The 24162-nt window shown below is 38.1% G+C and overlaps 1 protein-coding gene across 2 annotated transcripts in view; it reads right to left on the bottom strand.

The window, feature by feature from the left end:
- LAMA1 (laminin subunit alpha 1) overlaps positions 1-24162 on the bottom strand; it is a 110892-nt gene that overhangs the window by 65496 nt on the left and 21234 nt on the right. For both annotated transcript variants that reach the window (XR_008235189.1, XM_052787090.1), the window contains exons 2-10: positions 21986-22156; positions 21523-21635; positions 12457-12699; positions 8519-8698; positions 5505-5594; positions 4917-5034; positions 3628-3806; positions 2043-2148; positions 1384-1544 (exon numbers count right to left, since the gene is read on the bottom strand). Coding sequence is in view for 1 of the 2 variants with exons in the window: in XM_052787090.1 (XP_052643050.1) it covers positions 1384-1544; positions 2043-2148; positions 3628-3806; positions 4917-5034; positions 5505-5594; positions 8519-8698; positions 12457-12699; positions 21523-21635; positions 21986-22156 (1361 nt within the window). In the remaining variant the exon portion in view is untranslated. The remainder of the gene's footprint in view (positions 1-1383; positions 1545-2042; positions 2149-3627; positions 3807-4916; positions 5035-5504; positions 5595-8518; positions 8699-12456; positions 12700-21522; positions 21636-21985; positions 22157-24162) is intronic.

Below are 24162 nucleotides of genomic sequence, written 5' to 3'. Positions count from 1 at the left end.
AGTATTTGTATGCTCTTTTCAGCTTTTTTATTTCTCAGTCTTCAGGGTGCACTTGGATCACACATTTCACTTTATCTCTGTAACATTATTAGACATTTTTATTATTTATTATTACTTATTTCTTATTGAAAAATAAAAATCTTACCCAATGACTAGACCTCAAGAGTTGTGTTTCACTAAGATCAAATATTATGAAATTCAGAGTATAAAAAGGAATAGTTTGCACTACTGTGTTCACAGAGACTGCATAGGCTTAGAAATCCTGTCTCCTTCCTTTGATATTTGGAGCACACAACTTCTCTTCTTCCTTCCTTCCACCTCTATAGGTGGGCTGCTGACCGGTGACACTCTCAGTGATCTAACCCCAAAATTCTGTATGCCACGCTCATGCCTAAAACAGCACTGAAAGGGGACAGTTTCTCACCCAGTTTATACCAAAATTTTCACCAGTTAGCTGCATTGGCTGATATAGTGTTACTCTAGCTCAAAAGCAGGCGAAACAGTTGTATCTCCTTTTTCATATTTAAATTGTCCATTGGAGCTATTTCTTTCTCCCAGACTTCAGTTATTTGTATGTTTGATATTTTGGATCAGATAAATTATGCAAAAGGACTAAGAAGTTTCAGAAAAATTGTCAAACAAACCACTTTTTTTTGGCTCCTGTTCACTGTCATACTTGGCAACAAATACATAAACTACTAGCTAACATTTGGTTCAGAAAATTAAGTGTAACTTCTTTAAATATTGAACACACAGCTTTGTTTTAAAGTTCAGCAGAATCTACAGCTGCAAGATATTTCAAGGCATTTGGATATTTACCAAAAAATAAAAGAAGGCTGCAAAACTTCTCTCTTTATTAACATTTTTATGGTTTATATTTTGCAATCAAATAATTAAATCATAATTCATAGATAGATCTAATGTAATTTTTCCAATAGTTCTTTCCAAATGCATGCTGTTTCTTCACACAAAGCAGAGGTAAAGAAAGGATGTGTTTATAACAAGAAATCAGTGACTTTGAAGAGAAATATCAGCTCATCCCTGAAACCAAACCCAGTTAAGCATACTGTCATTCTCCCTGTGATTCTCCCTAACACTCACACGAGCAGTTATTATTTGATTTTAAAATCAGTCTGGCCCACTATTTTAGAAAATGGTGTATCAGTAACATACAGAACTATTCAACATAAGTTATCATATATTTCCGTACAGAGAATAGTTAGTAATTTTAAGTTTTAGGTTGTCAGGTGTACAGTTACACCAGGTTACTTCCTATAAAAGAAGTGATCTCTCCAGTTAATGAAGTAATTTCCCTTATTAAAAAGGAGTTTACAAATCAATCCACAGATTCGATTTTAAGCAAAATGATAGTTTAATACTTACTTTGCAAAGACAAGGTTCTGTGCATGGATCTTCATTAATGCTACCAATCAGGCTACAGTTACAATGCAGGCAGTTTGGATAGCCCCTATACCCAAATGCACAACGATCACATTTTTTTCCTGTGTAACCTTCTCTGCATTGACATTGACCTGGCCAAGTCCCTTGAAAAGCAAAAATAGAGAAAAAAAAATAAGAGCAGGCAGTAGCCTGGATTCAAGATGTCTCAGAGGGTGCAAGTACTTTGGCATTCCTTCTTTATTACATTCCATGTTATATTCCACAGAGATACCTGGCATAATGTCAGTATCACCATCTATTTTTCATGTTTAGAGTACCAGAGGCACAGAAATTGCAGCAAAATGGATTTTGAGACAGCTGTCACCGCGTTCATAAACAACAGCATTAGATCTCAATCTTTCACATTGTTTACATAGTCAGAGCCCACCATCCCCACACAAGAACACATTCAGGGACCTGACATACCTTAAAATCTTAAGACTATGTTATGCCTCACCTCTCCTTCCTAAATATTTACCATTGTTTTGAAGTGTCACCTAACTGGCAGTCATTCACAAGTAGATAGTGTTCCCTCAAACTTCAATATCCAGAAATATAGCCAGATTTGAAGTTTAGAGAAAAGGCGCTTCCCGCTCCCTTACCAAGCTGTGAGTCAGAATGGTGCTCATCTTTAACACAGTCGGAACTCAGAGAGCCGAACGGGTCACAGCCACAGGGATAGCAGGGGTGATCATCATAGGGAGAAACCTACAAAACAAACATTCTCTGTCAAATTCTCAAATTATTAACTGGGAAAAGTTACTTGTCTGGGATCACCAGAACTAATACAAATGAAGACTGGAAAAGCTGATGTGGAGCAATACATCAAGGGACTAGTTTAATTTTAGCAAACAGAAGATAAGGGGATTGCAGCCTAGAAAAAACTTCAACATAGGAACAAAATTTGGTCTTCAATAGCACAGACAAAGGTATAGTAACTGCTAATGGCTGGAAGCTGAAGCCTGACACATTCAGCATAAATAGACTTTATTTTTAATGTAACAGCAATTAACCACTGTGATGGTTTGCCAAAGATTATGGAAATGTTTAAGACAAGAATGGATGCTTTTTGCAAAGACTCTGGTTCAAAGAGGAAGGAAATTAAATAAATCCTTGGCTCTGTGTTCAATGGGAGGACAGATTATCTATTCATGAAGATTCGTTCTGACTTCATGATCTATACATCTTTGAAATATAAGGCAATGCAATTCATATGGCAAGGATTTTATTTTCTTTCAGGGACAACTTTCCTTTGAGGTGCCTCAGTTGTAAAGCAAATCAGTAATGACCTCTAGATACACATTTATTGGCTATGAGCTGATTGAAGACTTTTCTTCAATGCTTCTTACAGCAATTGAATCAGACAATCTCCAACTCCGGCTTACTTCTTTGGAAGAGCTGTACCTGCTGTCTAGCCATACTCCTACAGACTCACCCTTCCTCTCTGCAACAATTTACACTGGATTTCTAAAGCATAGGTTTTCCAAAATATGCACTAACCTGCCAAAGCAAGACCTTGTGGAGCAGAAATTTCATTCAGTATGTCTCGTACAGAGACCTCTAACATTACAGGAAGTTCATATAACTTTGTTAGTCACATCTTAACAAGTGTCTTTTGTGGAGTTTAGGTCATTTTTCCAAAGAGTGACGCTTGTCAATAAACTGGAAATTACACAGGCTTAGAGAGTGCATGTTCTACAATAATCATGTCAAGAAGAGGAATATTTGTTGCAACATCTCATGAGACAAAGAATCTGATCCTAGAACCATGTAATGGTCCTTTTTAACACTGGTTGAAATGGGCTGATATACGACAGTACACAATTTTGGCACTTCTGAAGATGTTGAAACTTCAATACTGGCACTTTTTAGAGCTTTAACCACAGGAGAAATGGGTTTCCTATCAGAACATCTACATTCCCACACTAGGGCTTCAAGTTTCATCTTCACTTATTCTTTTCTTCTCCAACAGCTTGACCCGCCCTCCCACACAGCTGGACAAGCATTTTGTTTTTCTCTGAAAGTTTTGGTGGTATGTCATCTACACAAAAAAACCCCACCTCTATAGTTCTTAGCTATTGTGCAACTGATAAAAATATATATATTAATTACAATCAGCTGAAATACACATCATTGTATCATGCTGTAATTCACCAAAATATTAGAATATTATTTTCCAAATCTTACTTTGTGTGGTCTAAAATATCCATCAGCACACATTTCACAGTTGATCCCAGTAGTATGTTGACTACAGTTTAAACACACGCCACCTCCTATGTACTGGCCATGAATATCCATGCTCCTTTTCTGATCTGCAATACTCTGATTGTAATAACAATCTTCTGCTTTGTTATGACAGTTGCACTCTGAGAAGGAATGGAAAAGAAATCAATTTTTTTATTTACATTGTATAACAGTTCCTATAACACTGACATTTTTCAAAGTGGAAAATGTAAGTAGAATAGCATATCAATTCATCTCAAAAGTGTGCTTTTTTCCCTTTAACCACGCTATATGCTTCAGCAGTCTTGATAAACTATATTTCTTAGCAAGTAAGCACATTTCAAAACCACTGTCACCACTTTAATAGCACTGGTTTTAACAGTATTCTGTAGATCCCACTAAAACAATCCTGTTAGGACTGATGTTGATACTGATGTATGCTATTAGCTATAACTGTTCTTTCATTTTCTGTGCTCTGCATTACAGAAGAAAATCAGCCTAATTCTTCTCTTATTTATATTATAGACAAAAGCCTGTGAAGTCAGCAATGCCAGTACACAAGTATAAATTTGATTTAGGTTAGAGGATACCAAACAGTCCAAACAGCCATAAACATCTACTTTCCAAAGAGTGACATTAAGACTTGTGTAAAGACTTCAACTAAAAAGACTACTTTTCCATTTGCAACTGTAGATTTTATCTAATAGGTTTTTAATTGTCTGCAGCTTGTGCTATGCATTAGCTCTGTGAAGAGAGGAAAATGCACTAACTCGCCCTAACAACAGATCCAGCCATACTGGCACAGCTTAAGTCAGTCTACCAGACAATCTGAAATGTAATTGGCCAATAAGGAGTTTCTCTCAAAACATTTGTTATCAGAACAAAGTTGTTTATCTGACAAAATTTATGATCAACGTAGGAAATTTACATTTCAAGTAGCTAACAAAATGATTGATGCAAATCTGCTAGTTTTTACAGGAGTATAATAAATTCCCAAGTCTCTTTGAAAAAGAGATTCTGAAAGCTTCACTACGTGACAAATCCACTAGCCAAGAAGTCATATTGGATAGAATATTTAAAACGATCTTAACAGTTATGATTAGAAGTAGGTCCTCTACCTTTAAACAATCCCATGAAGACAGTTAAGTTTGTGGATTTTTCTTGGGAATTAGTATAGATATGTATGAAAAGCAACCTCAAACAAGAAAATAATAAGCCTTTATGAAACTATCTAAACCTCTGTGCACACTTACTCTCACATTTGTTCCCAGCAGAAATGGTTCCTGGTCTCCACGGTTTCTGGTGGTAACCCGGACAGCACTTGTTACAGCTCTCTCCACATGTGTTGTGTTCACACTGGCACTGCAATTTCTAAGAATAAAAAAAATTCACTTTTTAAAAATATTTTTAATGGATAATTTAATCAATGTTGCCAAAAGTCTACCTAATATCAGACTTACTCCAAAAAATGTCAAGACCCAAAAATACCCCACAATTAGCATTAGACTGCTCAACCATGCTATATCAACTATCAGGGAATAGCCTTTCTAGAACAGGAGGGACAAATCTTCTGTGTTGCAAGAGAGACTATTTCTTGTTGTGCCCCTTGAATTGTTTAAATTTAATGCCAAAGAAAAAGAGTTTACTTCAAGAAAGTTATGTTACCAGAGACCCAGATATGTTTGCACAGACAAGGAAGAAAATTATAGAAAATAATTTGCGTGCACCATATTGTAAGATCTCTTTCAGCCTCCTCTCTCTCATTCTCCTTAGGCAAACTCTTTTTTTTTTAAATCAGAAAAGTTGTTTTGTGAAAATAAATTAATGAGATTAAAGAATACCTTTGTGATTTCATCCAGAGGGCAGCTGCGAGCATGGCCATAACAAATACACATGCCACCAACAGAGATATCCTTTATTGAGTAGTAGTACTACAAAACACAAAGTTGGAAAAGGGATGAATAAGACATTTACATGTATTTACATCCTCCCTTCTACTCTGGAAAATAAAATACCAGCATTCAACTATTCTATGACTTGAAAAATAAAAGAAATACTTGAAAATAAAAGCAGCTTTGAATTTTTGCCACTTGGGGAAACCTTCTATTTTGTGATTTTTTTGTTGTTGTTTTGCAAATTTTTCCTCACTAGTACAAAACAATAACTGACTTTTAACTTTAAATAAGTATGCACAATTCCTCAGCTTCAGGAAAGACCACAAAATGTGACCTCAGCCAAAATTTATTTGTAAAAAAAAAAAAAATCCTTTTTTCATTCTATAAGAAACCATGAAACTTAACAAATTGCTCTATTTTAGTTTTAGTCTGGGGAGTAAGAGTATGTTTTCTTAAAACAGGAACTCTGTCGTCCCTTAAAACCAGTTTGTGCACTCGCTTCCAGACCAGCTCTTTGCTACTAGTATGTAGGCAGTACATTATTCTATCCAAATTCTTAGCTTAAAAATTGGTGATACAGCAGAGTAAAATCCATTAATACTGCCAGGTGGTGAGCAAAAGCAACATACATAAGGAAAGGATTTAATTTTCAAGGCAAGGAAGAGGCAGGAAATGACCATCTGGGTTCAGTTACAGCTGCAGTATCAACACAGTTGGTCTGTTTGTATCCTGGGAAGTATTTGCTACAGGGAAATGAAAAAGAAACACTTTTTGAGGATACTTCTAAGGGAAGAGTTCAAGACTCTCAGACCTAACAACTCTACAGCCATCTGGTTCAGGAAGAGGAGGTGGCCCTGGGTGGTCAGACATGCTGACTTCTGGACTGTTATTTCTTTGAAGGATCTTGGAGCTGGAGCAAACTAGCCTCTTTGATTTCATACTTAATTTTTTATGTTTTAAAATTTTTTATTATGTTTAGTATTTTAGTATTTTTTTAATGTTATGGGCTTGAGTTAGACAACACTCAGGGACTTATAATGAACAGTAAGTCCTTAACTACAGAGAAGGAGGTCCAGACCGAGAAAAGTAGGAGGACAAAAGCAGAGCTGTATTTCTCACTGCATTCCCTGCTTCATTTCCTTTGTCTTGTTTTCTTAAAACTCATAGTGTATGGCTTATAGCAGCTATGTGCAGCCTGAAGTTGAACTAGAAACCAATGCTAATCAAATGCTACAGACAGAAACGAATTAATAAATAGATACAGAAAGGTGCTGTTGAACACTTAGAAAAGTTCTGCATTGGTCATTTTACAACACTATGTACAAGAAACTAAACACAATTGGTATCAACAACTGGATGTAAAGTCTTCAAAAACAATAAAAACACAATCCAGAAGGCTGGAACTGATTACCTTGGTTGTAGCTGGTTGCACAGTGAGACAAAAGGTGAGACATCAGGATTTGGGAACCCTGCCCAATAAAACCCACATCTTGTGAAGATGAAGATGTGTAGCTTCCCATGCAAAACTGCACTAAGTAGTGCTAGGTGGGGTAGTACTAAGCCCTGGATTGCAGAACTCTGTGTGTTACAAAAGCAATGGGAATGCTTGTCCTCAACACCCTTGTTTCCCAGCTGTATGTTTGTATGCTTCTCTATCAAGCCTTTCTTTTTGGGGTGTATTTCTTGATATTACAATACTATCAACAGACCTAAAGGTCCATCAGCCTGCTCCACAGAAACATCTCACTTGCTCAGGCTGTGTATTAACCATTTCCCTATGGCCAGCAAGCCACAGCTGGAACAGCTGTCCAATATTCTGCGCTTGCAGTCTCCATGCTAGTAATTCCCATATGGGGCAGACAGAACAAGCAGAACATCCAGATTTTACGCTTTAAAAATGCTGCAGCTTACCTCTATGACCGAGGTAAGAGTTGGGCTGCCTTGAAAGTACCCACCAAACCCTGACCAAATCCAAGTTCCTTTCTCCCTTCTGTACCCAGCTATCTAGCCAGACCTCATAGAAGCAGTGTCAATGCACAAGGATTGCCTGTATCAGAGAAGCCACAAATTGCAAGAGTCCTGTTGCTGTGCAAGGAGGAGTTGCCTGTGGATGTTCTTCAAGGCAAAGAGCTACAAAGGAAGGGGAAGAGGAAACACTTTTCATATTTTTCTGTCCTCATCGGAAAGCCTACCTTCATAGAAAAATGAAGCCACTGATGTCCTAAAGTATGGGTCTCAGGTAAATTAAGAAGAGGCTCAAAATGACAAAATACAGAGCAGAAATACTGCAGAACAGTAGCCATGGTAGATACTGTTATTAGGGGCTCCAATACTGAATTTCTGTGAGAGCCTGAAGTCAGCCTAAGTGCTTGGTGCCGCAGTTCCCCCCGTTTCAATATCAAATGTGTAAAGATCAGTTAATACTCTCAGAATTCTATCCAAGTGTTTTACATTATTATTAGTTCATGAGCTATTATTAATTCAATTGATTACAACAGCTTTAAAAAATGAAAAAACTCTCATCAGATAACAAAATTCACAATGGCAAGGTTTCCAAATAATTATGAACAAGAGCACTCAGTCCTGAAATCCTTGATACACCAGGAAAAGTACTGTGGTTGCATCAAGAGCAGCCTCAGGTGACATTTCTATCAGCCAAACCATATTTTTTATTTTGATGATAAAGCGTTATAAACACTGTTCCTAGCATAAATCATTTACACAAACAAATTAAAAAAAAAAAACAAACAAATAAAAACAATCTGTAAGAAACGTTTTTTTGAAGTTGTTTGAGAAGATATTGTTGTTAATAATGTTAAAAGGAAGGCAAGAATTATTTAACAACCTATCAAAACAACTCTGTGAATAGCAAGGATCAAGTACTGCCTCCTCCTCAAATAGATCAGAAAAGGCTCTCCCATCAAGTCATACTGAATACCGTTTATGAATAATCAGCTTACCCTTCTGGTAACAATGGGGTCTAGTTCTTTAGGATCATTATGGCTGAGAGTCATAAGGTCAGCATTAAGAGTTCTAATACGCTGCAGTCGTAGGCGAATGTATCGTGCAGAAGTAAATTCCAAAAGCTTTTGTGAAGGATCATCAGCACTAGGCCTACCGTTGATCAGTGATGTGTGAATCTAGAAAGAGGGACTGGCTTAATCATAAACATAACTGTGATTCATTTGTAACAACAAACATCTTAGTGTGAGAATTAAAAACATAGAACTTAGGCTTGTTTTCCAACAACTCAGGATGGTGCAATACTAAACTACCTGGATTTCTTTTTTCTTCCCCATCCTCTACCTGCAGGTAGAGTTCCTGCTTCCTGACTCATGCAGTTCTGAAACCAGCACTCTCAGATCATCATAGTCTCAAGTCTCCTGGACTTTTGTGGAGATAGCATAAAGAGAAAAACAGTACCCCAAGCTAGTCCTTAGTTCCCATGGAACATGTAACTCTGACCATAAGAAGTTTTGTCCTTACAGATTTCTCCTCCACAATTTGTAAATATCTTATTGCAAAACATAATATGGTGCACATGCTCAGTATGGGGTCATTAATCCTATACCTTGCTGGGACAGGGCTGCACAATCAGCAGGAGTACTCAGTGATATGAGAGCGCAGTGGGAAGCCACAACAGATGACAATTGAAAGCAAGGGGCTGCCACCACAAACCAACCTATCTGGCCTCCATCTTTCTCACACAATCCCAGTTGGCCCCGCTGAGATGGCTTTTGGTAACGAGCTGCACGACTTACTCTGGCAACAGCCTCTTCCTTCTTTCCAAAGCAATTTAGGAACATGCAAGGATTTAGTCTTATATGACCATGCAGTTCCTGCTCTGTTTTATGGAAGAAACTGAAAAACGAGAGCCTGCAGGCCACAAGCAAGTGTTAAACAGTTCACCTGGTATCCACAACAAATAAGAGGTCATGCTTTCGGCTTGTCAGCTACATTTTAGCGTGTATGACATATCCTCATTTATGAAGAGTGATTTTGTCTCATATACTACTCTTGAATTTATAGTTTCAACTTTGTCCAGTACTGTCAAATTGTTCCTCTGAAAATATTTCTAAATATTAAAGATTTTTTTATTATTATTATTTTTTAAAAAATTAATTCTGTAGTAGAGCTAGGGGTTTCCTAGACAGTAACTGTGTTATTTCAAAGATTAAAAAAAAATTAAAAAAAAAAATCAAAGAATGATTCTCCATATACACTGCTATATTTGGCCAATGTATTGCTTACAAATTTATCAGTGTATGTAAGCCATATGTATTATATATTTTTGGCTTGCTTGTCCTCCATAATTCAAGACCATTTCCAAACAACTGTAGTTTCAGCCTTGGAATTCATCGTGAGCCCTGACTTCATTACGTAAATTTCTGGAAGCAAATCTTCAAACAGCGCATAACAGGTAAAAAACACAGCTTACAGTAGAGCAGCTATACCTCTTCAAACTTGTGAAAAATCTAGCAGCCAAACTGGCAAAATGTGTGATTGGGCAAAAAATGTTATTATTAAGTGACATCCTCATTTAGACACGTGGTCTTTTTACCTTACCAGTTCTTTCACACCAGGGCACTACAAGCTGACTGCAGAACTTTGGGATGCTAATAAACACTGGATACAAGGCAGGTGCTTGTAGAGATCAGCTGGTCTCCAGGACTTCCTATAGCCCCATACTTAAGTTCAATATGTTGGCCAGAACCAATTACAAAGCACTAAATACAAGTATTTTCAAAAGGGTGCCAAGATTCACTAGTACAGGCCGTGAAATATTCTGTGCAAGGAATATTCCTGTCTGTCTGCCATTCCAGTTATGAAGGAGCAGCCTGTCTTTTGCTAATGACAGCTTTTATGCGGGAGTGTTGATCTGCTTGAGGGTAGGAAGGGTCTACAGAGGGATCTGGAAAGGCTGGATCGATGGGCTGAGGCCAATTGTATGAGGTTCAACAAGGCCAAGTGCTGGGTCCTGCACTTCAGTCACAACAACCCCATGCAGCGCTACAGGCTTGGGGAAGAGTGGCTGGAAAGCTGCCTGGCAGAGAAAGACCTGGGGGTGCTGGTTGACAGCCAGCTGAATATGAGCCAGCAGTGTGCCCAGGTGGCCAAGAAGGCCAATCGCATCCTAGCCTGTATCAGAAACAGTGTGGCCAGCAGGAGCAGGGAGGTGGTTGTCCCCCTGTACTCAGCACTGGTGAGGCCGCACCTCAAGTACTGTGTTCAGTTTTGGGCCCCCACTACAGGAAAGACATTGAGGAGCTGGAGCATGTCCAGAGAAGGGCAACAAAGCTGGTGAGGGGCCTGGAGCACAAGTCTTATGAGAAGCAGCTGAGGGGACTGGGGTTGTTTAGTCTGGAGAAAAGGAGGCTGAGGGGAGACCTTATTGCTCTCTACAACTACCTGGAGGGGGTTTGTAGTGAGGTGGGTGCTGGTCTCTTCTGCCAGGTGGCTGGAGATAGGACAAGAAGAAATGGCCTCAAGTTGCAGCTGGGGAAGGTTTAGATTGGATATTAGGAAAAAATTCTTCACCAAAAGGGTTGTCAAGCATTGGAACAGGCTACCCAGGGAAGTGGTGGAGTCACCATCCCTGGAGGTATTAAAAAAACCACGTAGATGTGGTGCTTAGGGACATGGTTTAGTGGTGGATGTGGCAGTGTTAGGTTTACAGTTGGACTCAATGATCTTAAAGGTCTTTTCCAACCTAAATGATTCTGTAATTCCATGTAGTACACAGCAATTTAATTCCGTCATTTTTTATGGTTTTATGTTACTACACTCAGAAAAAAAGCAATGTTCTGGATAGTGTCACCCAATTAATTCCATGTACATCAGGAAAAATAAATGAGAAAAAAAATGTCACTAAACTGAATTTCTGGCATTCCTGAGTTTGGAGTAGTATGGCCCATCAGATATCAGACATACATCACAAGGGGCACTGTTTGTACAGAGTCAACCTAAGGGTCTTCTGGTTAATAGTGTGGAGAGACATGTTAATTTTCTTTGTCTGTTCCATCTGATCTGTGGGGCATATGCTTACATCACTGCAATAAACATTTGATTAAAGTGAACGGGACTTGATGTTACTGAATTTCATTGGTTTTTTTCTTGCTGAAACATAGTTTTAAGTTTATGTGAAAGTTTGACACACTTCAGCCTTTAGCTGCATACATTTCAGTCTTTTTTTAACCAAGAAATAAAAACATATTGGCTTCTATTAAGCTAAGAGTTACTAGCATTCTCCATGGAATAATGCTGCATTTATTATCATGCTCTTACATTATAGCATTCACAATAGAATAACCGCTGGTTTTAATGTATCATTTCATTATGTGGCTGCCTCTATGTAATAAATTACACAAGTACCATGAATAGAGTTTGTTAAAAGAAAGAACAATCAACAGTGAGTCTGTACAACTCATAGCTCTTTTAATTATGCTACATCCCTGAAACAATGCCAAGGCTTGTTTAGGAGTTCCAGCTGTGCTGAGCACTTCAACAGTGTTTGCAGCTTTATCTCACACAACCAGGTGTTCCTAACACAGGGGTTTTCTTTATTAAATGAAAAACCTGGCCAAACACAGAGACTCTTTACAGTCTTTCAGGATAAAGCAACTAATAATTCACAGCTAATAGCTACCAGCGAATTATGTGGTGAGAGAGAGAACAAAGAGTTTAGTAATAGGAATACATGGAGCCAAAGACATGTTTCATCCCAAAATTTAAAAGTTTGCTATACTGGTACATGATGTAAAGATAGTATCACTAAAGAAGAATAACAGATCATCTGGTAGTGCTGAGCAAGACCAACTCTAACTGTAATCCAAATGTTTTCAAATTGCTATCGGTCCATATTCTTAGTCACAAACCGCAAGTGCAAAACCAAACATACCTCTCCATGTTCCAGGGGAACTAGTCTAGAATAATAGGAGGTGCAGATCACTTCATCATCTCTCTTGTAAGTTGGCGGCCCAATTCTTGGCGTAATATTATAACGAGTTAAACATTCGGTATCACTAATTGCATAGTACTGCCATGGTCTGAACTCTGTGCCATCTATGGAGCGTTCCAAAATCCAGTTTCCAGGTCGTGGAGCATTAGCAGCTTTGATGATGACATATGCAACTTGAAAGACCTAAAAAATGCAAGAAGAAAATTTTAACACTTCATTATGCTGTAGAAGACCACTAGAAGCCAATTGGGCAATTCAAATTTTAAAAGCAGTATATGGTTTGCCTGGGGAGGGGATAAAATTTGGTACAGTGACTCTGGATACAATTTTTGCACAAACTTTTGACAAAAGGCCAGTCTAATCTTTTACTAAGATATATGTATCATTTTTCTGTCAAAACTCTCAAAATTACAACAAAACATTTGCTTATGTGACTAAAAAAAGACTAAATATATTCAGTGCATCATTCTGTGTTAATGTAATAGCTGAAATCTCTATCTAAACTGTACATTTCAGGATTACTCGGGTATAACATTCTTTCCATGGGAAATGTGCTATTTAGCTTTTCTGAACCACTGAGGGTTTCAAAGAAGTGGGCTGGTTTTTTTTCAAAACAGGTGCAGCCCAAACAACTCTTTGTTTCACATTTTAGCTGGGAGTTTAATCCTCTCAGTAATAGCATTTCTGATAAGCTTTTTATACCCTATATTAAAAATCTCTGCATTCCATTTTCATTCTGTGTTAAACTTATTTAAGCAGAAGACTGTTTACAGACACTGCTGAAAACACACAGAGACAAATAAGATGAATGTGACAAATATAAGCATGATAACCTTATTAAGATGTGTACTCTCTAAACTATGCAGGTATCAACTATTTTTAACAATCCTGGGTCAGAAGTGAAATCCCCATCCACACAACAGCACTGTACAGCACTTCTCTGACTAGGCAGGGCAGTAACTAAGTTTATATCACCTTTTAAATGACCTTGTCATGGCAGCTAGATAACCTGCACTGGCCCCCAACTACAGCATTAGATGCTAACACTGAAGTGCACTTACTGCAAAGCTACTATCTTCTTCCTTACCTAATACCCATTACATCACTTCACTTAAAAAGGCTGTCTTTGCAAATTGATAAGACTTCTATACAGCAGTTTAATGTTTTACATGCACTATAGTATCAAGCCACATTCATATGAAAGAAAAATGCCATATTATTAAGCCATCTCAGAGGTATGTATTCTTACTTGAGCAGACTGCCTGGTCAGCTGGTATAATCATCATAACTCCAGTCTGAATGTGCGGTATTAATACTGTGTTGAGCTCCACTTAGGTCACAATCAGTTCTTTCAGATATTTTATATTTAATTTTTTGGGGGGTGGTTTTTTTGCAATACAGATTAAAGCCAGAGCAAGAATAGCACTTGCCACAAAAGCAGATTTTTATTTTGTCAAATGGGGAAATAAACACAGAGATAAATAGTAACGGCATTGCATGTGCAATTCAGGAAACTACTTTTGAAACAAAACATTCAAGTGAGCAGAGCTTTGCTTAGGAGATCTTGCAGACATGAGAAGGAAAAAAAATTGGTGATACTTATCTTCAAATGACTTACTGAATTTAATACCTTAAAGTCAAACAATCTCAGTTTTGACTAAAATCAGACATAACATAAAACCATGATATTCACTTGGTCTGATTTTCTTTTCAGGCACGCCAGTTTTATCCTTTGAAACATTAAGCACATAGAAACAGAATATTTCCAGTTGTTTCAATAAATATGAAAATTTATACAAACTGAGTATTCTGCCTACTGACTTATAGGAATTTCAGCAAGCAGAAGTAAACAAAAAGAGAAGCCATCTCACTGTTTAGTCACAGGCTTACCGTCTTAGAAACAAAATTTCTCTGGGGTCTGTGAATCCTCTGTTGTTCAGCACAACCTTAAGATTTGATCAAAGTTAAGTGAATACCAAGAATTATAAATCTAGCTTCCATGAAGAGAAAAGCCCCTTTTAAATAAAATTTACATCATGCCAACAAGCTCCAACTGAAAAAAAAAAATATGCTAAAATACATGCTTTTAAAGGGAAAAGAACAGAATTTGGGCAGACTCCAAGTCAAGCAACTGTATTCCCTCCATACAGCCTGGATTTCATTGATTCAGTTAGCAGTAGTTGAGTTATATACCTGTTTCATGCTGGGTTATGCACAAGCAGAATCTGGGGTATCATCTTTTTGGTACCCCTAACCTGAAGACACTTGTATGTGACAAGAGTCATTTGTATGGGTATTTTTTCCACCACAGAAGAGAACTGCAGAAAACTATTACAACTAGAGAAGCTTTATTGACTGACCTTAGGAACTGCTACGCACCTCCAAGTTCCTTTGAAGTCAATCATCTCTCTCAAATGCATAGAAGATGCAAGACTGGAACCCTAATTTTATTTGCAATGCCATGGTAGAAAATTTTCCTTAAAAACTCTTATGCCTTTTATTTATTTTTCCTCTCTGCTTGCTGCCATCAACTAAACTACTTCCCCACTTATTACACAGTTGGCTGAACAACAAATGATCTACTTTTGATTACACTAAGATTCTTTAAGAACCATTATAGTCTGCAGCTGATGTAGCTAGTTTTAAATCCGGTTCCAACTAATAACAATGAGCTATCCTTCATCACAAACTAACTGCAGCCACTGCTGCAGAAATAAAAGATATTCACAAGAGTATGCAAGTTAAATTTATCTTAAATATTAAGTTTCTTGGTGAGGGAGGAGTGAAGGGAAAAGCCAGTTAAAGAAAAGAAAATTTTCACAGCAACTGTGCACATATCCAATGCACAATTCAATAAATTAAATCTTTTCAAGTCAACGTTTTTCCAGAAAAACAGCAGCCAAGTTTGGTACTCAAGACATCTAGGGATTGATTTTTCCTGCATGCCTACAGTTCACCAACAGCTGCAATGAAGATACTTGACACTATGAACCCAAAAGTGGCATTCAAAAAAATCAGTGAACGGTTCTGTAAACATTTAAGTATGCACAGTGTAAAAAACCATTGCCTTTTCCCCTGGATCCTCTCAACTCTCTTCCATTTACACATATAGCCCGTAGGTACCCAAAAATACTTCATAGATAAATTCACACGATAATGAATATCAGCAACACCAGGAAAATTTGTCAGTCCCTGAAATAATATAGGTTAAATATAGAAATGAAAGGATTTTGTATAAATGCACCTGCAGTTAAGAAGCCACAAGACAAGCTATCAGTAGGAGTTACATTCTCAAGAATTATGTTCCCAAGCAAGGGAATCAGGCTGGAGGAAGGGATGAAGGTGTTCCCAGCATTTGCAGATGAAGATGTTTTAAGGAATATCAGCAGGTAGGGGTTTCGCATACCTCATATCCCACAGTCTCTGCAACCCAAAATGGGTCTGAACCAGGAACTCCATGTAACGCAAGCTGATTTTCCAACATCCTTAGAACACTTCTTTACAGATTTTTTACTTTTGTAAGTTCTTCAGGTTTGAACATCACCGAAGGCAGTTTCTTACCACTTTCCACATCCATTCAGTGTCCCCCAACCAGCCATGTGATAAACTTGAGCTGTGTGGCAAGAGCTAATGATTTGTACACTTTAATTTGACTGTATAGCTTTCCCAGAACTCATTTCCATATTGAGCTACAAGGGTAAAAAGGGCAAGCTAAAGCAAGTTAGCAATTCCCAAGCAGACATAGATTAAAAGTGTCATTTTACAGGCATTTTAATCCCGATTGTAAAGACCAGCCAAATAAACTTGTACTGAAGAACATCTTTGTAGCAGCAATACCAACATAACAAGTCCCTTCTGCTTTATTTAGCCTAACAACCTTCTTTCCCTGAATGCAGATCCAGCAACACCAAGTGCATTATTCCTGAAACAGATTTATAAAAATGAACCCTTCTCCCCATTCATCAGGAAAATTTGTATTTTTTTTTTTTGCTCAAGACTATAAACTCAGCCAGCAGTGGCCACGCAGCAGATGCTAGCCAAAAGTCCCCATTTCCAAGGGCATAGTCAGTGCTCTACAGCCCACACAGATACATGCCCTGGCAAGGACAGTTTTCCTGGTAGTCTTTTTGGATAAAGACTCCCAGTTATACTTTTCAATTTACACAAATGGAGACAACAATAAGGGAAGATTCTGTCTTTTCATATTTATGAATATTTGAGCCCCAGGCTCCAAAAGTGAAAAGTTAAAGGGAAAGATGAGGCCCAACACATTTTTTTTCCCCTAAATTTCAGAAATGTTTAACCTATTAAGAATAGAGGTACCAACTCCTACTTCAAAATCTACACCCCAATTCAAATGCAAACTCTACCTGACCTTGAAAATACCTGAAAGAAAGATATGATTTTAGGACCTCAGGATCACTTTCAGTGTCCTATTGCATACCTTACTGAAATCACACTAGCATAATGTAAACCATATAAGCAGGAGACTGCAAAATGAACAAGCCTGGAGGAATGCAAGGCTCTTGGTAGACTGGTTCCTCCTAGTTTTATAAATTCAGCTATATCTTTCCCTCAGGATGAGTGCAGAGGGGGAATCTAAAAAACAGCTAAGTATGTTTTTCAAAATAGCATGACAAGTTCTGTGGTGAAAATGTTTATTACAACTAACATTACTCCACATTTTAAATGAAACTGCAGAATCCATTCTCTGTTCAATGCTGTCAACACATATAAACCTGGTTACCAGAAAAGCCTCTCAGATTTTGTTTTACTGTCCAAAAAGTCTAAAATTAATCTGTGCAAACTTTCAAAGAGTAGAAGACTACATGAACAGATATTCTGAGTATCAGCCTGTATTGTTCACAGAAATGTCTTTTTAAGGAATAAAGATGGCTTCAGGCTCTTAGAGACTGTGAGGCCTAGCAATTTCTCCTGACATTTTGCTTTGAGGAGTCTGTGTTGTTAGAAGTGCAAAATAAACTAAATCCAGTAGAATTTCTAGTCTCCTGAATTATCTTTTCTTTAAGATTTTGATTCATTATGTGCAACCATTGTTGTGGAATAGAAGAAAAATTCATTTTACTCAAGAAGTGTATTGCAAGAATGTACAGATGAGCACCCTGAATCTTGCATCATCACTTTTAAAAAGCTACAAAAGGCTGTTAAGGAAGCTTGCCACATACAATAAATTAGCATTGGTCCAGTGAAATCAACAGAATAACATCGTTTTATATCAGCAAAGGATTTGTCCCCACAGAAATCTCTTCTTGCCAAACGATTTCAAAATAAAAGCTCTGTACAAATCATATTATAATATTTACATTCTTTGTTACTTTCTAATAGCAGAAATTACAAATTACTCTTACATCAGCCTCTGAGTGCTAATCCAGTACTCAAGAAATATTCATGAGCTACAACTTAATCAGAGGTGGAGATGTTTTCTCAACTTGATGCTATGGGTCTTCAAAGAACAACTGGTCTTGCTTTACAATTCAAGAACTTTGTGATATACAAACTCGTGCCTTTCTGCTATACCTAGTACAAAGTACCCTCAAATACCTTTAAAAGCCTGACACATTGAAGCATAGTAATAAAACTGAGAAAAGTATTCTTCATTTAATGGTGTGACAGAGAAATATTTTACAGCTGGCCTGAGCACACTGCTGACATTTATAATAGTCAGCATTTATTTTAATTCATTATAATTTCACAAAGTAGCTGTCCAGAGGAGTCAAACTCAGGCAAAAATGTTGGTTTTATCTAAAACTGCTGCTGCACATTTTGTTTCTGTAGAATTGCCAGTGTAGGAAGTACAAGGTCATAAATCAAATCTTGGTATCTTGTACATCAATACTACATCTCATTGCTAAACTACTCTTTCCCCAGTTCTGAATCTTTGCCATACATTTAGGGGCAGGGGTGGAAGACTATCATACATCTGGGTCCCAGAAAGGCTGAAAGGCACACCAGAATACATGTACCTAGTTGTTATGATCCGTGTGAGCTAAAAAAAAAAAAAACCAAAACGTGATGTACCCACTGGTTACCCTTACAAAATGCTTAGCATTAGTTAAAAATAGCACAGACTCCGCAAAGGAGAAAGATCAAACCAGCAATTTCAATACTAATTTTACTAGCCTGCCCTCTTTTCTTAATGAGATTCCATCAAACTGCTCTTTGGTCCAGCTGTCTTTAGACTAAGTAAATCTAAGTGCAAGGTAGAATATTAGCTGAAAGAATATCTTCTGCTCCCTTTACCTTTGAGCCAAGAAATTAATACAGCCAAATACAGGACACAGGACAAAGACTGCAGCCAGAAATTCACCTAGGGTAAATTGGAGTAGAGGCAATTTTCATCAGCTAAAGGAATCTTCCCCATATTTGCCAACCAAGGCTATGTCCCAGCACTCGCCAACCTGACTGCTGGATTGTATCTGTAAACTGTACATTGCTAACAATCCCAAGAAACAACCCATTCCTCTTACTGCTAGAACTTCTGGTAATTACTCAAAAAACATAGTAATGACCAGGTGGTTATTTTTCACATCACAAAAGGGTGTGAATATATTCCATATTCTGGCAAGAAAAGTTTAAGGACATACTTTAATACACTACTTGACAGATTTAATGCACAAAGCTTGAAATGTAGAAAAAAAGTACCAATGCTAAAGATATACTGCAACACATATAGTTACAAATATTGACTTTCAGGAATACTTTTAAAGGTCCTAGAAGAGTATTTTAACCCATTCTCAAGGAAACTTATGAAGTAAACAGTTACTAAAATCACTAAGGTCCTTCATATGGTTTTCTTTTGTGTTTTCTTTACTTCTGCTGACTTGCTTAAAGTAAGCGCACCAAGTCAGCTCTAATAAGTCATTGACTTCAAGCAATCTCTATTAACCAAATCCTTTCTCACAGAGCAGTAATTTACATTCAGTTTGCATAGCCCTAGATGCCTTCTCTCTCTCAAACTCTAAGGAAAACACAGAAGAAAGGCCCCTTGGGGGAAACTTTTCAAATCAAATTAGTGAAACTGAGCGTGGGTCAGGAGAGGAAAGATACGTATTTGGTGAAGCATCAACAGCACTAAGGCTGGAGAATAAAAGATTTAGAGTGCAACTCAACTGGTCTGTTTCCAAAGTGAAAGTGTTCTAGGATGATAGAAACTACAGCATTCTCTCCTCCATTTTTCTTTCCTGTTTGTCCATTTACAAACCAAACACAAAGTCAACTCTTCAAACAACAAGAAAGTCCTATCCAAACCTTCTGTCACTGACAAAAGATACCCTGTGATTATTTTCCTAACAGTTCTGCTTTCTAATTAAAGAGCAAACTAGGCACTTGTTTAACCTATGCTTCATTTTAAAATACCGAAGTTAAAGCTTCTGTTTTAATCTTTAAAATAACTTTCAAGCAGGGTCTAGAGATCTTGCAAAAGCTTGTTACCAACTGTACACCTCAAGTATGCATTTCTTAGTTAGCAACAAAGCTTCTTCCAGAGTTTGGAAGTATCCCCATATTAGTAATGGATTGTTGAGCTATGATTTTCAAACAATTAAACAGGCCAACGCATAGATCTGTTCAAAGCAAAACAACAAGAAAAAGCCAAGAAAAATACATTTTCTTCAGAAATGATTTTGTCTTTTTTTGGAGCAGGGTAGGAGATTTCTGAGTCTTCCATGTCTAACAGACAAATGAATAAATTAGCAAATGCTCTGTACAGTTCAGCAGGCTCCTGTCTAAGAATGATGAATCCCTCCAAGCTTTGCTGTAAAGTGCCAAAACAGAGGAACCAACTTCTGCCCAGACAGTTCCAGCCTCCCCAGGGTCAGAAATCACTGTTTTAGAGATACAATCCCTAACTCTTCAGAACAGCTAACAGCAAAAGTTCATACAAGATATAATACAGAACATTTCTTCCCAGTGCTCCTTCCAACAAGATGGTGATCAGAATCAGTCAGAAGATAAGCACGGAAAGTGGCAAATCAACGTTTCTTTCAGCAACACTAACTTTGCCCAATTTTATGCATGTTTTGCTTTCTAGTCCTGAAGGATATCCCTCAACTGAGGAAAGTCTGTTTTTCCAGGGTTCTGGAGATCCTGCAAGTGAACTTTCTGACATTTTACACTTCAATCTGACCATTATGTTGCATTAACAGGTTTACATATTTAATGTAAGTATGCAAAAATACTGAGAAATTTAAACAGAAGAGTTTAACTTGAGATCTACTGTGAGATAATTGATGTGAATACAGTAACCCTCCAGTCACTTACCTTTCTCTCCTCCTCTGAAACTCAGTATCAGAATTACAATACCTATGGATCAAAAGAGATCATATTTGGAAGTATATTGTGCTCTGTTTTCTTACAGTAAATGTCAAATGTTTCTACCATGTCCTACTCCAAATCATTTACTCTTTTACTAAGAAACTGTACAATGATCAGGTGACGGGCTGATAGCTATAGTTAATAAAAAGAAACAGATGCATCCTCACATATAAAATCTGCACTGTTGACAATACCCTGAAAACACTGTTTGCTGCTTGAAAATAAGTCTTTGATAACCCAGACTTCAAGTAACATGCATGAAACCAAAGGTGGAAGAAAACAATATCAAAGGACTGCTGGGGAAAAGACAGCAGGGTCAGGCAGAGGAAGGTTACCAAGACAGAAGGACTGCCTGTGTAAACACTCTCATCCACACATATACATTTGTTTCTGTGCCATGAATTACAACAACCTGTGACCTATATGCTTACAAACACAGTCACTTCCACTCCAGTCTGATAGAAATGAAGTCTCCAAGATGCTCTAGAAAAATAATTGAAAAACACATCTGTTTAAAATCAGTTCATATTAGCTTTAACTATCCATGTTTAACTATGCACTACTAAATGGTTAACTGCTAAATATCCTACCATCTAAACACAGAAGAACTAAAATCAGTTGCATTGGCGTATATCCTACATACAAAAAATGACTCACCTAAATGTTACCCACCTGCCTTAAATCCAAGGTGATGGTGACCCAGTGGTATTGCCTTCCATTCTGAATGCTGGGACTTTGCCACCAGTTATTGGTACCATCAATTGCACTGGAAATTGGGTGCTGCTCTGTTTGAAAGCAAAAAATTAAACATCTCTTGAAAAGATATTGCATTGCATTTTCTCTGACCCAGCACATTTATTTCACACTGAGCACAATTTCTTCCTGTCATAAAGAAGTAAAAGCTGAAATCTGCCCCCAGTCAAAAAGGCTGTCATTGGACTTTGTGGTGCTTAATGGTGATTTAAGGTGCTCACACTTTGTCAGCCCTTTGCTTAAAGATAGTTTCGCTTATGTAGTCGAGAAACTAAAAGTAAAAAGTATTTGACCCCAATACACCCTGTATTCACAGGGGAGGGTCAAAAAGAATGACGCAAACCCATGAAACAAACAAACAAAAAAACCACATGAAACATGCCTTTGGGATTAGCACTGTGGTGGTCGCAGACACGGCACTGGGCATTGCGCAGGGGCCGTCCTGGGACATGCTCCACCAGTTTGCAGAACATCTCTGGTCCCTCCTCCCCGCAGGTGGCATTGGTGGAGATGTGAGCATTACTAGCCAGGTTCAAAATGGCAGGGAACAGGCCTTGAAAGAAACACATCATAAGGCAAGAAAAACACAGATGTGGGTATAAGACAAGTCTCTAAACATACAAGGTTTCATTACAAGCTTCTAGCTTAGGGTCAAAGATACAGGAAAATACAATGAAAACAATTTATTTTGTGAAAAGATTATCATACCACACCGACACCAGCACATAGCCCTGGGGCACTGCAGCCCTGCCTGTCCCTGCCCACTGCCTAGGGCTCCCCCAACCCTGCCCACAGCCCCATTTCAGCTCCCACAGGGCCATCACCCCCTGCCCAAGCAACACTGCAGCAGGGCCAGTCTCCAGCTCGCCACAGCCCTGCCCTACCCAGCCATGAGGCCCATCAAGCTGGGCCCACCCACAGGTCCATGGCCTGGCCCAACCTCAGCCTGTCCCCAGGGAGGTGCCCAATACCCAGGGCTGGGGCTGCCCCAGTGGCCCTGGCTGCCCTGCTCCTGGATGGGGCAGTGGGACAGGGCCTGGCTGCCAGGACCTGCCCTGACAGACCCCACAGGGAGCCCCCATGGCCCTCAAGGAGCCCCTGGCCCTTGTGGCACCCTGACCACGATAACCCAGTTATTTCACTCCACCTTTGGATGCTTTATTGCTGAGGAACACAAGAGTTAGTAAACTAACTCTTCCAGATTCTAAACCTTCTCTTCACATTGTGAATTGATCAAAACCAGGAGGACAACTGGCCCACTGCCAAAAGAGAGGAGGAACTGTACTGCACACACTCAGCTGGTGTGGAAAATGGCGTTTAACAGGAGCTCTCCGCAGCAGCAATGCCACCACCCTGACAACATGCTCCAAGCTCACAAGTTTTAAGGACTGCTTTTAAGGAATTCAGACCTTTGCTCCAAGCTTTTCTGCAGTCTGTGTAAGGGATATTTTGCTTGCCACTTATTAATCTTTACACAAACACTTTACCATACTTTTAAATGGTGGTGTTCTTGTGCACTAGAATAATGAAACAACAGACTAAGCATTTCAAGATTACTGCTACTGAACCAGGAATCCTTAGTATTTTTTAAAAGGAGTAAAGTTTTACTTCGGCTTGAAGTCTACTGATAAAATTTAAATACTCCATGGGACAGAATGAAGTTAGGCACAGCTCCTCAGCAGCCTTGTTACCAGTTTCCAGCCTTCCCTCCTGAGCTATAAAGCTTTTATTTCTTGCATGGTTGTAGTATAACAGATATACTCCATTTCCACTCAGAAGCAACTCTGAAAAAGAAAAACAGTTTTGGAAGAAAGAGTCCTGTCTTTAGAGATTAAACACAATGGGCTGAAATCTAAGCTAGAGCCTTAGTACAGCATATTAACAGTGCCTCAAGAATTGCTACTGCTGCAATAGTGAGGTATTAAAATCACATTTTTCTTCTGTTATAAGGAATTCTGAAAACAACAAAAAAATCCAGTCATATTTGTGAAAATACATGCCTTTTTCACTAGTAAAATTATATGAATTCTTTTACTTCATTGATCTACAACATACATCAAAAGGATTGTAATATTAATATTGCAATATTAATATTTTCTTAACTCTCCATCTCAACAAGGCAACATTAAATATTCTTTAATTTAAAGTGTCTTTGTCTGCCCAGTAATTGCATTACCCTGGAAAGCCTCAAGAAAAGTTCTAGTGCTATTTAAACCTTGAGTTCAGCTATTGAAAATGTGGCTAAATTCTAACCCTCTGCACCACAGTATGAATAATAAACTGTGTTTTCAATTGTGCTGTACTCAAAACTTAACAGGAAGGAGACAGAGCTTTTTATTTTTTTCAATCCTGACTTCATTTAAGTTAAATCCAGACTAGGTCAGACACCTTGTTCTCATTATAACTAAATTTAATGCCAACAAGGATGCTGAAGACATCCTATTGACCACTTTGGTGAGGCTCTTCTGTGAGTAACATGCTTTCCGCAGTCTTCTCTCACCTCATGCAGTATGGGTGCAGTATTACTCCAGACTTAAAGTTGAAGGCAAAGCAGAAATG

This window comes from Harpia harpyja, chromosome 5 (assembly GCF_026419915.1).
Source record: "Harpia harpyja isolate bHarHar1 chromosome 5, bHarHar1 primary haplotype, whole genome shotgun sequence".
NCBI classification, from domain to species: Eukaryota; Metazoa; Chordata; class Aves; order Accipitriformes; family Accipitridae; genus Harpia; species Harpia harpyja.
The sequence above is the reverse complement of the archived record's forward strand: the minus strand, read 5'-3'. Positions and strand labels throughout refer to the sequence as shown.